The 15,562-nt window shown below is 35.6% G+C and overlaps 1 protein-coding gene across 2 annotated transcripts; it reads right to left on the minus strand.

The window, feature by feature from the left end:
- Window positions 1–35: 35 nt before the first annotated feature.
- Window positions 36–14,604, minus strand: LOC113669827 (exostosin-1a). 2 transcript variants are annotated; one of them, XM_027185903.2, is made up of 8 exons: window positions 14,575–14,604; window positions 10,739–11,704; window positions 7,376–7,697; window positions 6,463–6,711; window positions 5,537–5,632; window positions 5,259–5,348; window positions 4,182–4,342; window positions 36–2,599 (listed from the first exon to the last, which is right to left on the minus strand). In XM_027185903.2, exons 2-8 carry the CDS (start codon window positions 11,647–11,649, stop codon window positions 2,257–2,259), a joined length of 2,172 nt encoding a protein of 723 aa, XP_027041704.2. In that variant the 5' UTR covers window positions 11,650–11,704; window positions 14,575–14,604; the 3' UTR covers window positions 36–2,256. The 2 variants fall into 2 exon arrangements, with proteins under 2 accessions (XP_027041704.2, XP_089054648.1); XM_089198522.1 differs by lacking the exon at window positions 14,575–14,604 and adding an exon at window positions 13,398–13,416.
- Between the last annotated feature and the right edge of the window lie 958 nt (window positions 14,605–15,562).

A 15,562-nucleotide genomic window follows, 5' to 3' on the forward strand; every position in this document is an offset into this window, starting at 1 on the left:
TTCCCTCCCCAACCCCAAGGAACACGATCAATATCTCGCATAAATAGATTTATTTAATCTTGAACCATAATACATAAATTCTGAACCAATTTTACAAAGGTCCTGGTGATTTTTACGTTATCAACGCTGACCATTACTTAAGAATAGCCAAGTAAATTTGATGAATGACCCGAGAAACCAACAGATAACTCTAGAGCACTTCTTAAACTCTTTCACTCCCAAAATCTCATTAGTAATTCTCCTTACTGTCTGTCATACTAATCTTATCATGTTAGTTTGAAGAATTTGGTATTGGATCAACCAATTATTCCTTAATTTACATTTTCTTTTATTTTCCTCACTTGTCTGATTGATATCGCAGTATTATTGTAAGGAGAAATTCTGTCTTAAACACTTAGGGGAGTTGAAGGGTTAAAGACCTCTATTTACTGTTAACTGATTCAACAAAGCTTCCTTGGCAATTCCAAAAACGTATCAAAATTACAGTACATATGAAAAAATATGATACGCTTTCAAAAATACCTTTTTTTTTTCTGCTTCATAACATCAATGACATGTTGCGGTAAAAACTATCAATGAAATGGTATTTAGGAATTCATAAACGTATAACTTTTCTTTAAACAATAAACATTTTCTGGACATTTTAACGTAAATGTACAATGTTAATAATTTTGTAGATGAGAATCATTAGTAATACTGATGGTAAAAGAAAAAAAATCTAGGGAAGGCTAGGGTAGATCATTTTCAGTAATTCTGAAACAATAATCTAATTATTGCAAAAAGTTTTCCCGAGGAAAAAACACATGAAGCACTGGTGATTCAAACTGTTCAAATATCCTAAAAAACAATAACTGTAGGGGGCTTGCAGCTGCAATCATGACTTTCATTTATAGTAATATCACAAAAATTCCCCAAAAGTGAACATGATAAAGAATCCAAGTAAAAAACCTTAGTATTTTTTTAGAATTTTTTCTGAAATAGTTCGAGAAATACACCTGAATAAATTGAACCATTTAAATTCTTCACACCAAATTCGTCGTAAAACTCCCTCAATGGCAAATTTGAATCTGTTAACAATTTCCTCAAACTTAAAAACACTTACTATTTTGTAACTTATGTACAAGGGTTGGAAATCTATACATAGTGAATATGAGTTAATATCGTTACAAAAAAAAATTAATGTACACATTAACATGAATAAATTAAACTATAATTAACAGATTGAAGAGGGGTGTGTCTAATGAACACCAAACTTCTGACAGATGCAAATGAAGCATTCTTCAGAATTCCCTAGTTTTTCTTTACCTTGTAATTAATTTATGGGTGTCTGTTGGTAAGTTACAAATTTGAAATTGAAAGAGCTACAACTGGCTTTCTTAAAAAAAAAATTGAAACTAAAAAAAGGAAATTACAACTAAAACTTGTTTCACCAAAATTTCATTTCTAAGTTGAGAGTGGCCCTGACTGTTTGCACATCACAGTTCACTCTATTCCTTGAAGAACTTAAACACTTGGTGTAGTGGGTCTTTTTGCAAGCTAAGCTAAAATCAAGTCATAACTCTAGATTATTTGTTTTTTAAGGGGGCAATGTCCCTGTGCAAACAATGCCATGAAGCTGGCCTGCTAGCACAAATGCCCATACATGCCAACTCCAGTCCTGATGAACACACACTTTCACCATGGTCCTGAAATCTCAAAATTTGATCTAGCTTTTTAGGTCTGGAAACATACCCTTGGGCTATCAGTTCATCTAATCCTTGTTTGAACCCATAGACACATGATTACTTTTTTTAAGTTGGTAGGCCATTTGATCTCTTAAAATAAAATACAAACAGTAAAAACCAGTATGAATAACAATATGGCTACACACTCTGCACACCCTCCTTTAACTTGAATATTGAATATTGACAGCAAAAATGGAGTTTTAAGATTTTAAAGAGTGAGCTTACCTTTCAAAAATTGTCCTCAATTGGCTTAAGATTTGAGTATGGTTTCGGTCATTTTGAATCTTGCTTAACAAATTTTGTTCTTTCAATCTCATGGCAATCTTTTTAAAAAGGATGTTGTGGTTTTAACATGTGTTGACAGATTGCAAAGCTCGTTTCAAAATGGCAGCATCCATTGTCAAATTTTAGCACATTCAGAGATAATTTTGGAACCACTGGGTTTTTCTTTGGAACTGCACTACAAAATTCAGGTTAGAAACCATCTTTACTAGCAGGGCAAATTTATGTGAATTTCCCATGTTAGTGATTATTATTCCAACAGCCTGTACTGTTTGCGTAAATTTGACACGGGATCCTTGTGGAGTGAAGGATCCATTCTAACATATGACTTGACCAACGGCATGTAACCAAAAATATCAACTAAAGACTCCATACATCTCTGCCGCTGTTCAAAGAGCTGCACCAGCTTGGAATACCTTGTATTTGCGCTGTTCAAGTCTTGGAATTTTTGCTGTGCCAAGACTTTGATGGGTGGTTTTCGTGTGATGTCTGCGACTAAGAAATTCATGGCAAGATCCTCGCATGTTCCATGGTGTTCAACCATGCGATGAACCCTTGGTGGAAGATTATGAGTGTACAGATAATTGTAATACCTGGAAAATGGATGAGATTGTTCAAAATTAGAAAGTGTTCAAAAGTGAATGTAATTTGTGAAATAGCCAGGGTCCTGTGTTTCACTCTTAAGTGGAACTTACTGCCTTCACAAAGAGGAGTAAATGAGAGCTAGCTGATACTTTTTAAACAATAATAAACATATTCCATCCAGGGAAGTTACATTTCATGGAGACGGGTACATCAGATCCAAGGAAGAACCAGCCCATCCAGTGGATTACTGTATTTACCCGTGTATAATACGTGCCCCAATTTTTGACCAAATTCTTCATAAAAAAAGTTTTCACAGCAAAAAAACCGTTAATTCTTCCTACAACTGCCTTTTCGCAGTAGTAAGTTTCGTTACCATTTCGAATTTCTTATCGCTTGTGATTACAGTAATACGGTCGTAATGTTTATCTCGTCAGCTGTTCCTTAAATACTCTACTAAATTTATTTATGGATCAAAATTGAAAATGTTTCATTGGTAGATTATTTAACTCAAGCTAATAAAGACCAATTACAACTAGGCTTTTATTACTTCCTTCGTTGCGTTTGTGGATCGAAATTGAAAATGTTTTATCTGTAGATTATTTAACTCAAGCTAATAAAGACCAATTACTGCTAGGCTTTTGTTACTTTCTTTGCTGTTTTTATCGTATGCAAATTAGGACATGCTTCAAAAACAATAGAAACCGTGTATAATACGCAATGCTATTTTGATGGTTATTTTTATAGAAAAAAGTGCGTATTATACACGGGTAAATACGGTAATCCCATCCAAGAGGGGAGGGGAGAGAAGGGGGTAAATACGGTAATCCCATGCAGGAGGGGAGGGGAGAGAAGGGGGTAAATGATCATCCCATCAGGCAAGGCAGTAAACAAAAGTAATGCAAAGAATTATGAGATTAAATGGTTAAAATGCCTATCTGGACTCTGATCCCTCCAAGCAGCTTTTGTTTTTGTGTTTATACTTTAAGTGCAGAATAGTCTGAACAGCCTAATAACATTTGGGTTAATTTTGTTCATAATTATTCACTTGTTGTTATTCAGAAGGTTATTTCCAGTCAGTGGTCTTTACTACTTTGCATATATTACTAACACCTGTAGAAAATCATTAGGGAAATCACCATTTCATAGTTTTCTTTCAATGACTGCCTATGTATTATGGAACAGTTTTCAATATGGTTGAGTTTCTCGTACAGTTGCATTGCTTCATCACATTAACCCTTTAACTCCCAGATCAAAATTTTAATTCTCCTTACTGTCAACCATTGAATTCTTATAATGTTAGTTCAGAGAACTTGGTATTAGATCAACTAATTATCCCCAAATTGATCTTTTTCTTTATTCTCATCACTTATCTGGTTGATATTGTATTTATATTGTAAGGAGAAATTATTTCTTGGTCACTCATGGGAGTTAAAGGGTTAAGTTCTTATTAACTCTTTGTGAAGTTTTCTTTGGTTCTGATTACCCATTGTGATAATGTTGATTTTAGTTTTTATTTAACTCAGTCAAAAAACAATCAAAGCCTCTAACCTAATCCAACTACTCTCTAAGAATTTTCTGCGAGAACATTACCTGTGATAGAAAGCTCCATTGGTCAGAATAATGGAGAACTGATCACTCAAAATGGAAGAATAGCTCCACTGTGATCTGGCACTGTTCCAGTAATGGCTTCTGGCTGCAAAACCCACAATTCGATCTGGAAATGTCTTCCATGTTGAAAAGGCAAAATCAATCTAAGGGATGGAAAAGGAACAGGGAGTTAAGTATCAAACCACTTGAAAATTTTTAGAAGTTTGAATAATTGTGGGAAATTGTAGTAAATGCTGTTGGAAAGTGCTCAATACACATGAGTGTAGAGCAAAATATAGTTCAAAATGACTAAAATGAAGCACGTATGATTCCCTGTAACTCTGAGTTTCGTGCTTACGCACTTGTCAGACAGATTTAATGAAAAACATTCTTGTAGGCTAATTTATATACATAAAAAAGATAGCTGCTGATTACAACAACCTATTGTAATTAGCAGCTATCTTTTTTATATATATAAATTAGCCTACAAGAACGTTTTTCATTAAATCTTTCATTAAATCTGTCTGACGAGTACATAAGCAGAAAACTCAGAGTTACAGGGAATCATGTGTGCTTCATTTTAGTCATTTTGACCTGTAAAAGTTTGAATACATATCTTTGTGAAGTTCTACCGACAAAATTACCAAATTGTTGAATGTTTGTACTGTAGCTACTCCTACTTTGTTGTAATGTTCTACCAACAATCCACAGGGTTTTTACATTTAGCTCTGGCCAGAATACAAATATTCATGACCACTTAACAGTTCTGTTGGTGATTTTCAGGGATTAGATAAAAGACAGAATTCTCATTTCCCAAGTATGGCATCTCCTAGGATTTGGTTTTTTCCTTTAACTCCCACGAGTGATCAAGACAAAATTTCTCCTCACATTATCAATACAACATCAAGCAGACGAGTGATGAGAATAAAGAAAAATATTAATTAGAGGTTTATTAGCTGATAATATACTAAATTCTCTGAAGCAACATCTTAAGAACTGTATGGCAGACCGCAGTGAAAATTACTAATGAGATCTTGGGAGAAAAAAGAGTATTATCTATGATTATAATTTAATATTTACCGCATCAGAATTTAATATGATATCCTCATCTAGGGACAAAACTGCAGATGTTTCTATCACTGCTCTGGGCACAAAACGACTGTTTCCTGTCTGCAAAGAAGAGTCAACACGAAAACTTAGTCACATCTGGTGGACTTTTCTGTACAATAACGTATATAATTAACAAAAAGATTCAATGTTGCCATGGGTCTGTTAAGTAATAGATCACAGATGACATAAACACAAAAAAGTGGCACATGAGATGCAGTCAAGTGCTATTGATGTAATTTTCTGTGTACCTTAGATTCTGGTCTCACAATCACCAATGGAACACCAACTTGTGGCCATTTTCTACTATGAGCAAATGGAACATCAGCTGTCCACAAAACTATAATCTGGAGGGGATCACAGAACAGAAAAAAGTTGACTCACGGCAGAGCAGAAAATAGAAAACATTATTGGAGGACTTAACTTAACCTTTAACCCCTTGGAGTGACTAGCATGTAGGTTATCATCCCCCCCCCCCCCCCCCTTCCGGAGTCACACCTTGAAGTCTCTCAATAAGACTTTAAGAAAGGAAATGATCAGCGGCAAAAGAATTCTTCTTGTCAGCACATTAGGATATTTATAGAGAACAGTGTGAAGAATATGCATATTGAGGTGAGTGTGCAAAGACTCAAACATTATTAAACAGTAGCTGATTGTGACCAAAGTGGATGACTAAATTTAGGTAGTGAATTTTAGAATAACATTACAGTTGACGATTGATTAATTCAGTCAGTTAAGACTTGGCTAAGGCTTTAAATTCCATACCTTTCCCATAGGCAGCTTGTGCCATTAATGTGCAACTCATTTGACAAAATTTTAAGGACATTGGAAGGACTTTACTTTGTCTCTTGAGAGTTTTGTCACTATCAAATTTCAATGACTTAGCGGACATTTATTCAAGGTACACATATCTTTTTTCATTTCTCACTATTAAGGAGAAATGAGTCAAGATCAATCAATACTGTTATGTCAATTAATTTTAGTGCAAGCAGATGCTATGTGAGGCATTTCCCCAAATTTGACATTAACTTTGCCAGTTATTTATCCATGGATGAGGATACAAATCCAATTTGGGACAGGAACAAGATATCTTCCAGTTATCGAATGGAATTTTTGGAACTGACGAGGTAGTAACCCCAGCTTGGAAACCAAAGATTTAATATGTTGTCTTAATTACCTTGGCAATGAACTTGGATTTTCCAACATTCTTGATTAACCTGCTGAGAGCTGAAGAGTCCTTGAGGACAGATGTTGTGCTGTATATAACTGCAGTGAATTTCTCTTCTACAATTCCCAGCTTGCTATAAAAAAATGGAAAGTCTTTTGGATCCATAGAATACTGAGGCCTCATGACAAGAGCCCCTGGAAAAGTGTTCCACAATGGCTTCAGAGCAGCCTTGTTTGGAAATAATCGCATACGGATGACCTGAAACATACATACATAGATGAATGATTGAACTGTGCTTGGTTAGTGTATATTGTAAAATGCCAGACTGCAGTGCAGGAGGTCAAAGGTTCACACACCAGACCAGACCAACACTCACAGTCTTAAAATAACTGAGGACAAAGAGCATCCTTTGCTATGACATTCACTCTCTCCTCCCAGTTGTCAGCCGTCACTGGAACCTGACAAAATCCCTGGGGAAGGGAGGTGGGGACCTGTTATGGACCAGCATCTCATTTGAGGTGGAGTAACAATGAACAATGATACTTGTTGCATCATGCTATGGAAACTGCAAAAACCTTTAGCTGAATGAACCACTTGGCTCAAGTGCAGATTTTTCTTCTCTTGAACACAAACCAGACTTCACATTTAAAACATACAACCTTTTTCCTCCCAGAGTGAAACAGACAAAATTTCCCCATACAGGATTTGTACAATTTTAAGTAGAGAAGTGATGAGAATGAAGAAAATGATCAATTAGCCAATTAATTGTTGATGTGATACTAAATTCTCCAAACTATCATTTTAAGAATTGTATAGCAGACATTAGAGAGAATTACTGATGAGATCTTGAGAGTGAAAGGTTTAATTATAGGTTATAACAGACTCATCAATACAAAATTGTAACAAAAATATTTGGACGCACCTCTAAAGTGGTGAACAAGATCTTTTCTATAGATGAGAAATAAGCCTCCCAAAGAAACAGTGTTTGTTGCTTCATAGCTAGGATCTCCTCTTTACCATATGACCTGACAACTGATGGGATCTCTGTCAAAAGACGTTCATCCCCTTGAATTAATGCTTTGCTCCAATCAATAACCTCAGAAAATGGCAGTTCCCATCCATTGCTCAGCAAGACTGGAATACAACCTGCTTGAAGAGATTCCAAAAATCGATAGGAGCCAAGACGTCTACCGCGGGGAGCCAAACAAAATGTCGCATTTTTCAAAAGTTCTTCATAGTCATATCTGCGAGGAATTAATGATAAATAATAAATGATTATTTTCTAATTCATCTTTAATAGCCTTATTTGGATTCAGTCAGTGTTCAGAAGCACAAGTGATCAGCATTTACGCTTCCCACTCATTTCTGCACTAGTCTTGTTCTGAAATAAATTACCTTCACCTTTGTGGACAGAGATTCTTAATAACTGGTTACTAAAAATCCACAGAGAACACTGAACTCCACAAGTTTACATAGGTTTGACAGTATTAAGTTTAGTAGCCAAACTTTTGTATTTTCCCTCTCCCGATATCTTTCCAGGCCTTTTTGAAAAAAAATATTGAGACATCCTAGTCTTCCCACAATATATAACAATCATTACAGGTGCAAGAATGGAAAGTATTTGTCAAAATTTGCGAAGGTTGAACAAATACAGCTGAATTACTCCAAACAATCAATGATTCAACAGAAAACTAATTAAATTAAGTTCTATTATCTCGCAGCCATAAATGAAACCACCATAAAAACAAATCTACTTTGTTTGCCATAGTAAAGAAATTGTGTCTAAAAATGCCTTAGTATTGACGGTTAGTATGACATATTGATGAGTATTTTTTGACAAAATAAAATTAACTTAACAATTACGGCTTTTTCAATACCCTTTCCTGTCAGTCTGAAAGAAAAATAATTTGCATTAATCATGATTAATTTTGTGATAAAAATTGTTGTTAGCATATTTAGAAGACTAAAAAAAGTCAAACAAATTCAAGTGTTCGAGAATTTGTATTGGCTTATCTTGAAAATATATACCTAAATTTTTCCTCATTTACACTCTGTTTTAATCTTTGCAGTTCATACACATCCATTTTTCTTTTAAGTTTATAAATTCCTCTATGATATTCTTCCATCCTACTGACACAATATCTTATAGTTCCCTCTACATTTAAAGAAATAATGCACGTCACAGGTAAAATATGCGAAGTAATGCTGCGGAGTTTTCTTGAGTGTTATCATGTTAAGTGTGCATGAAAAATTGCAAAAGAATATTGAACATTCCCAACCTCATACTTAAGTTATTATGAAACTGCGCAAGGTTCTTAGACAATAATATAACTTCCGTTAAAAACAACTCCCAGACTTTCAGCACTTCTTTAGAAAAGTTACGATATCATTCAACAATTTCACTTTCACTGTTAGTAATGGAGCTATTTTTAAGTTTCAGCTTGGAATAACTTTCACAAATATAGTGGTTGTCTCTTGCGATGACACTTTAAGGACTTGTTAAAGTATTTCTTCTGAATTTTTACATATCCCTGGTAGTGAATCCATAAATTTTATATTATTAATCACAAATTTATGTATGTTGGTGGAAACAAACCTACTTCAGAGTTAAATGTATACAAAAAAAACCACTTCAATAAATAAGCAGCCAGACAGTGTCTACCATTTTCCCATCTGTGCCTTTTAACTGAACAAAAAACTCTTAAAAAAGAGGAAGTCACCCTCAAAAAGCTAGCAGGGCAGAACTTCTCTCAGCTACTTGGGAATGCCAACTATTTTGTGGTTTCTCACATCATTGGTTAATCTTAAAACATCTCAGGCAAAGTTGTTGCTAATATTAGAGTCGATTTTACAAAAATGTTTCCTGAACCTTTGATTCATGAACCACGATCACATGAACTTTCAAAATTGTCCAGAAACAGAAGAATAACACCCTTACTCTATAAGACATTCATCATTATTGAATAATGCTCTTTCAGGTTTAAAAGCTTTTGTTATGTCCATGCGTGGGTAAGGAAATAGACGCAATTCATCATGCTTCAAGTGGACCATGTCTTTGCGACAAAGAAGTACACATTTTATTATCTGAAAAAGAAAAAAAGGAAAAAAAAAACCACATGCAAGGGAAAGCCCTCGTGAAGCAGATTTTGCCTGAATCAAACAACTTAAGCACAAAATGACCTTGACTCCTTTAACACTCCACACCTACAAATGTATAAGCTGAATAACTTTATCAGCTTAATTATGCTGTACATCAAATTAATTTCAGAATATCTTTTATTTAAGTGAAAATTCTCAGAACTATATTAAGAGAAACGCAAATCTAAGCAAAATAATCAGTTATAAACCATTAAAAGGTGTGAGTATTGCTTATAATAATTTGGTTTGTCTAGTAAGAACGGAGAGGTATATTTTTGCGCTAAAACTAAAAACCGCGAAAGAATGATTTTAAACCCTCTTTCGAAATTAACGCCAAATTCTTACCAATCATGTCAAAAATCAATATCAATATGCGGTTTTCAATATCTGATATCGTTATTTTGCGGCGTAAAAATGTACGCGACAAAAACATACATAAATTCTATGCAAATTTGCGTGAAAAATTAGCACATTTTGTTCACGAAATGAAGGGCACATCTAGGTATTCAACTAGACAAGATAATGTTTACGCTCCACAAAGCAAAGAAAGTTAAGTCTGTGTTAATTAACAGTTAGGAGAGCAATTGGAGCGAATGGTTATAACATGCAAGAGTTAAATTAATAAATTTAGTCACTTCTCGCGAACGATAACAAAATCAGAAACATTTGAGTGCAAAATGTGGCATTTATGCCTGATTTTATGCAGCTCATTCCTTGGCTAATTTAAGTCATGCGTTGAACATCAACAAAAACATACATTTTAGTTCCTTAGAAATAATCACAATGGAATATCCACGTGATAGAAATTATAGCATTATTCAGAATGATTCTCACATCGTTTGAACGTCGTAAAAGGTCTAAGGAGCCAACACTGAGGCAGACAATAGACAAATGCGTTGGAATTACATGTGAGCTTAATTCGCAGCATGAACCTCTGAGTACAAGCTTACAACTGCTGAAGAGGTACATTCCTCCAGATTAAAGTCGCAATTAAAAACTAAGTCGAACATAACCTGCTGTTAGAGCCAAACTTGGCTTGGATAACGACACCTTACAACTAAACTTTGAATTTATTTTTCATTTCAAAAGGATCATTAAGCGATCAGCTGTGTACTATATCAAAATAAATCGGACGCTTATTACTTACTTGTCATATTCTTCGTTGTCTTTCTCGCATCGTTCATCCATGTTTTGTCTCCAATTTTTTCCATGCTTGCACGTTGTTAACAGCACAATGTCTTTTCCATTGTGAATGTGATAAAATGAGTTTCTGGACTCGCTTCCTATACCACTAAGATAACGTTTTCCTTTAAATGCAAGTTTATACTTTCTATCTAGTGGAAATACCGCGCAGTTTGAAGGAGTATCAATAGCGTTCCCTTTCGGCGGATGACTTTTCAAAAATAGTGGAAAACTGACATCAAAGCCTAGTCTATAAAAATCCGTCGAGAGTGATGCTTTAGCAAGTATTGCTTTCCCAGTATCTAAACGTAGGTCTTCAGAGTAATCAGGCCATGTTCCGGAGAAAAGGCTAAATATAATATGATTTGTGCCCCCATTCCAGTGTGGCAACGATACAATTTTGTGAGGTAAGTCATGAACGTAATCCTCGCTGAGATTATCGCGGTCGAGAGTATCTACAGAAGGTATAAATAAACAAGCCTTTTTCGGATCATCAGTATAGAAAATACTCTCCTTCAATACTTTCAAAATTTTGCCGTAAAGAGGAGAAATCTTCTCGCCAGGTTGAGTAGGATAAACGTAAACTTTAAAGTCACTCAAACATTTTGTCCTATCAAAACATGTTTCCATAGTACATGTTGTTCGCGTCGCCGCTGCACGTTCATGCCGAAATCCCACCTTATCGTGCAGCTTAAACTCATCTTCTTCGTCTAAGAAACATAGTCTTTGTTGATCTACTTGGATTTCTCTGTTGTGCCAGGAATTTCTCCTCGTAGAACGGCGCCAAACACGGTTTGATTTTCTGAAAACAATGAAGGCACTGCAGAACACCACACTGATCAAAAATATCAAAGTGTATCTCTTCTTTGCATTCATCTAAGTCCTTGAATATGATTTGCATCTATAAAGCCGAAGCACCCTTCCAAAGCCCCTAAATAAAACGAAAAATTTCAAATAAATCATCGGGGAAGAAGTACTCGCTTTCCTCGCCGCAGCATCGTGTCATGACAGCTAGAGATTTGACACGATGTGACGTCACTTCACCGGAAAAGGGAGAAGCTTTTAAAGAAACCGGAAATGGAAGTGTCAGTTTTACAGCCGTCGATATTTCATAACCGCTAGAGATAAACAATCAGCAATACAAAAAAACAAATTTCATCCTCAAATGCCCTTACAATTTTTATGGAAAGTTTTAGTAATGACCCAGTAATAGCCCAAGTTGAAAAAAACACTTGATCACCGATCACTTTCGAACCACGTCCAAACTTCAATTTTCTGATTTAAAAGGAGGAAGCACTTATACATTAGTGGGAGGGTCGGGGAATATTCCAGCATGATGTCTATTTCCTTTTTATAGAGGAGAAAGTAATCACCATAAATCATGCAGCGTTTTAAGGTTCCCTGAACACAATCGTTTCTTTTGAATTTTTTTTTTTTTTTTTTTTTTTTTTTTTACTGCGTCAAGATCTATTTCAGGCATGTTAGGATATTTTGCTGATTAGATAGTGACGGTACAGCTCAGCTTCTACTTTCGATGAGCAACCCGTGATTCCCGAATCGAGCTCTCCGTTAGCTCAACCAAAATTGCTCGAAACCGAGCAGAAAGATCCTGTCACTTTCCTTCATTTCCTCGCTTAACCCTACGAACCCCGGGATTGACTTACATCTAATTTCTCCTCAAAGTAATCAGTACTACTGAGTCATTCATTAACACCGTGAGAATAAAGGAAATGGTCATCGACCTGAGAATTAAGCCCTTGATTGTTAAACAAGTTCTCCTTGTCAGCACCTTAAGAAATGTGTAGGGAACAGTATGGAGAATATGGATACTGATGTTAGCGTGTAAGAGGTTAAAAAGCAAACCAGATTGATCAGACAGCGTTACACAGGCAACGCGCGGCAGATGAGTAACTGAAAGCGTACATTTTCCCTCTTGCTATAAATTGCAATTCTTCCTCGGACTGGGACTGATTACAGGAAACATCTGACTGCGATGGGCATGAAGGAAACTTGGTGAGTCATGTTATTATAAACGGAAAAAAAGACTATCTGGCGTGTTCGAGCATGCCTGGCCGATATCGCTTGAGAATCACGAGTCATATTAGCGGGAAGTCTAAAAAAAACTGTTCAGCGATTTCATTTTAACCGTTTTACTTAGCCTTAAAACGTTGTCAAATACGATTGGAAAAGCAAAACTTTCTCAAGTTACCACGGTTCAATTAGAATTATCATGAAATCGCCCCACAAACTCATGTACCTCTATTGCGCTTGGTAACCAGGCGACTTTTATCCATGCTTTCTGACTGACGTTGACCGAAAGCGGAAATGACAAGATCCACGCTTCTTTTTCAGTCGAGGAAACAGAATCGTGCTATCCTTTAGCCCATTATTTTCAACATGTGACTTTGAAAATAAAACTTACCAAGGTCTGAAACAATTCAGGTCTTAAAACACTTAAGAATAATTTCCTAACCTAATCCACGTTGGCCAAGAGGAAATCACCGAAGTAAGTGTTTCGAACTGGGAATTTCCTGCATTTCTGTTTGAAGTGAAAAAATGGAACAAAGCCGACTTCCTTACACATACACAAGTCTAATATTTAAACAGGGCGAGACAAGACTCACCTCACAAATTCCAGTATCAATTCCAGATCTTTCAATGATTCCTTACCATGAAAATGTGAACGCTGATAGCCGTCTGCGGTAATTCAGCTGATTCTTTCGGCTATTTCAGTTTTAGGTCGTTAATTTCTTTTACTATAATATAAACGTATTTGTCAGCCCTTCGAGAATTCCACTGCTTTGAACTGGTAAAAATTTTAAAGAAAGCGGTTTTGTTGCTATCGCTTATATATTGTTTACAACTTTTTAAAAAAAAAAAGTCGAAAGCACTGATTGTGCGTGGGTATGATTATAACAAAAAATGCTCTTATGATTATGAATATAACGGTTCACATTTTTCCGATGAACTCTCTGTTTCCACGACAAAATAATTTGCAGTGGTACCTTGCTTGATTGAGCTGCCTTGGGAAACGAAAAGCACTTCTAGCAAAAGGAGATTTGAAAAGCTGAAACTGAATTATTGAAAATTCCTCCTCATGGAGATTTCGATGGAGTTAGCTTAGGGTCGAGTCGAATTATTTTCAGTTAACGAGGTGCAACAGTAACTATATTTTGATAGAAGAGTTTTTTGTTCTTCGTAGCCTAGCATACATTAAAATTCTAATAAGAATTGAATACTTATGGTGGACATACCGCAAGAATTAACATATGCAAAGGCTCAGTTTGAATTTTTATGTAACTAAATTCTAAACTTTTTCTAGCATAAAAATTCTAACTTTAAATAGTTCTTTACGTCGATAAGACTTGTTAAGTTTTCCCCAACACAGTTCTCTGCATTCGCTTTGTCGTGAACTTATATGCAACAGGCTTAACCGGAATAAAAAGTGATCTTCCCTCAAAAGAAACCCTGATCAATTATATGAACATCTAGGCACAGAGCCACGTGTAAGACCAGCGTGAAAATTTAAGAAAACAACCCGCCTGCGTGTCCCGAATGTTGTTTCGAGTACAGAAACATATCGAGCCATAATCTGACTCGACAACACTTAAAAAAATTCCTTCAGCACTTGAGGCCATATTTGCGGACAAAGAGAAGGCATATAAATTACAATTGAGAAGGAACCTGGATAACGAGGTAGTAAATTAAGACATAGTAATGAATTAGAGCGCTTGAAACTTGAATTGACTTTCATGTATAAAAAAAAATCATCAGATGATAATGAAAATGCGAATAACTTACGAAAAACGTTTCCACGCCGGCAGTAATTCTTATCTAAGCAGCAAAGCTTGCACGGGTGCATTTATTTACTACAGTTCTTCATACAACTGTGATGATCATTGGTCTATAATAGAGTGACACACTTGCCGGCTCACTAAGCAACGAAAACATATTGGCAGAAATCTGTGTTGTATATATTCATAACAATGTCAGAAGAATTTGAAAAGAAACATTTTCTCGCTCAGCGGTCCTTTCTCACCGGGAGATACGTCACAAATTTAATCCCGTTACTCACAAGATCTCATTAACAATTCTCCTTAGCCGTCTTTCAAGCAACCCTAATAATGTTAGTTCGGAGAATTTGGAATTGGATCAACTAATAATCCCCTAATTGATATTTTCTGATATTTTATTACTGATATTTAAGAGAGAAATTTTACGATGGGTAATGTTTGCCTGCGTAGAAATTATCATCCGCATTTGCTAAACAAAACAGCAAACGCAAGAGAATTACCACCTTCTTTGAAAGACACCGCAGGCCGCCCAGGCTCCAGAAAAATCATTTACATTAGAATTTTGAAATGAAATGTAATTAAAATTCGCTCTTTTGATTCTCCTGCCTTCAAGTTTTTTTTTTTTTTTCACCGTCTGTTTGGTTCTGAGGTTGTATCAAAACAGTTTGGCCAAGATAAGTTTTTTGGAGTTATATCAGTTATATTCTTAAAGTCCTGGCCACCAGTATGGTTTTTGCAGGGGTATTATTCGAGACTCGAAGGAAGGGTTTTGCTAGGCGATGGAATATCGAAAATCTCCATGCTTTTGTAACAAAGTGCGCCTAATAGTTTCACTTGACAACACTGTAGACTTACTGTTACTTGTTTTTGAGCCTTAAGACGGCAAATTTAAGCGATGTAAAGGATTCAGAAATTTAAATGAATGCTCATCTGTTATCATAATTGATCGACACGTACATGGTTACCGTTGGCCTCCTGTGATAGAACGTATGTGG

The sequence above is a fragment of the Pocillopora damicornis genome, chromosome 1 (genome assembly GCF_964200805.1).
Source record: "Pocillopora damicornis chromosome 1, jaPocDami1.2, whole genome shotgun sequence".
Taxonomy (NCBI): Eukaryota; Metazoa; Cnidaria; class Anthozoa; order Scleractinia; family Pocilloporidae; genus Pocillopora; species Pocillopora damicornis.

Coding starts and splice junctions, on each gene's coding strand:
- LOC113669827 (XM_027185903.2), bottom strand. CDS start 11,649: ATGAATGCAAAGAAGAGATACACTTTGATATTTTTGATCAGTGTGGTG. Junction 4,343..5,258: donor TCATATTAAATTCTGATGCG/GTAAATATTAAA, acceptor TCCATCCCTTAG/ATTGATTTTGCCTTTTCAAC. Junction 2,600..4,181: donor AATGGAGCTTTCTATCACAG/GTAATGTTCTCG, acceptor TCCATTTTCCAG/GTATTACAATTATCTGTACA.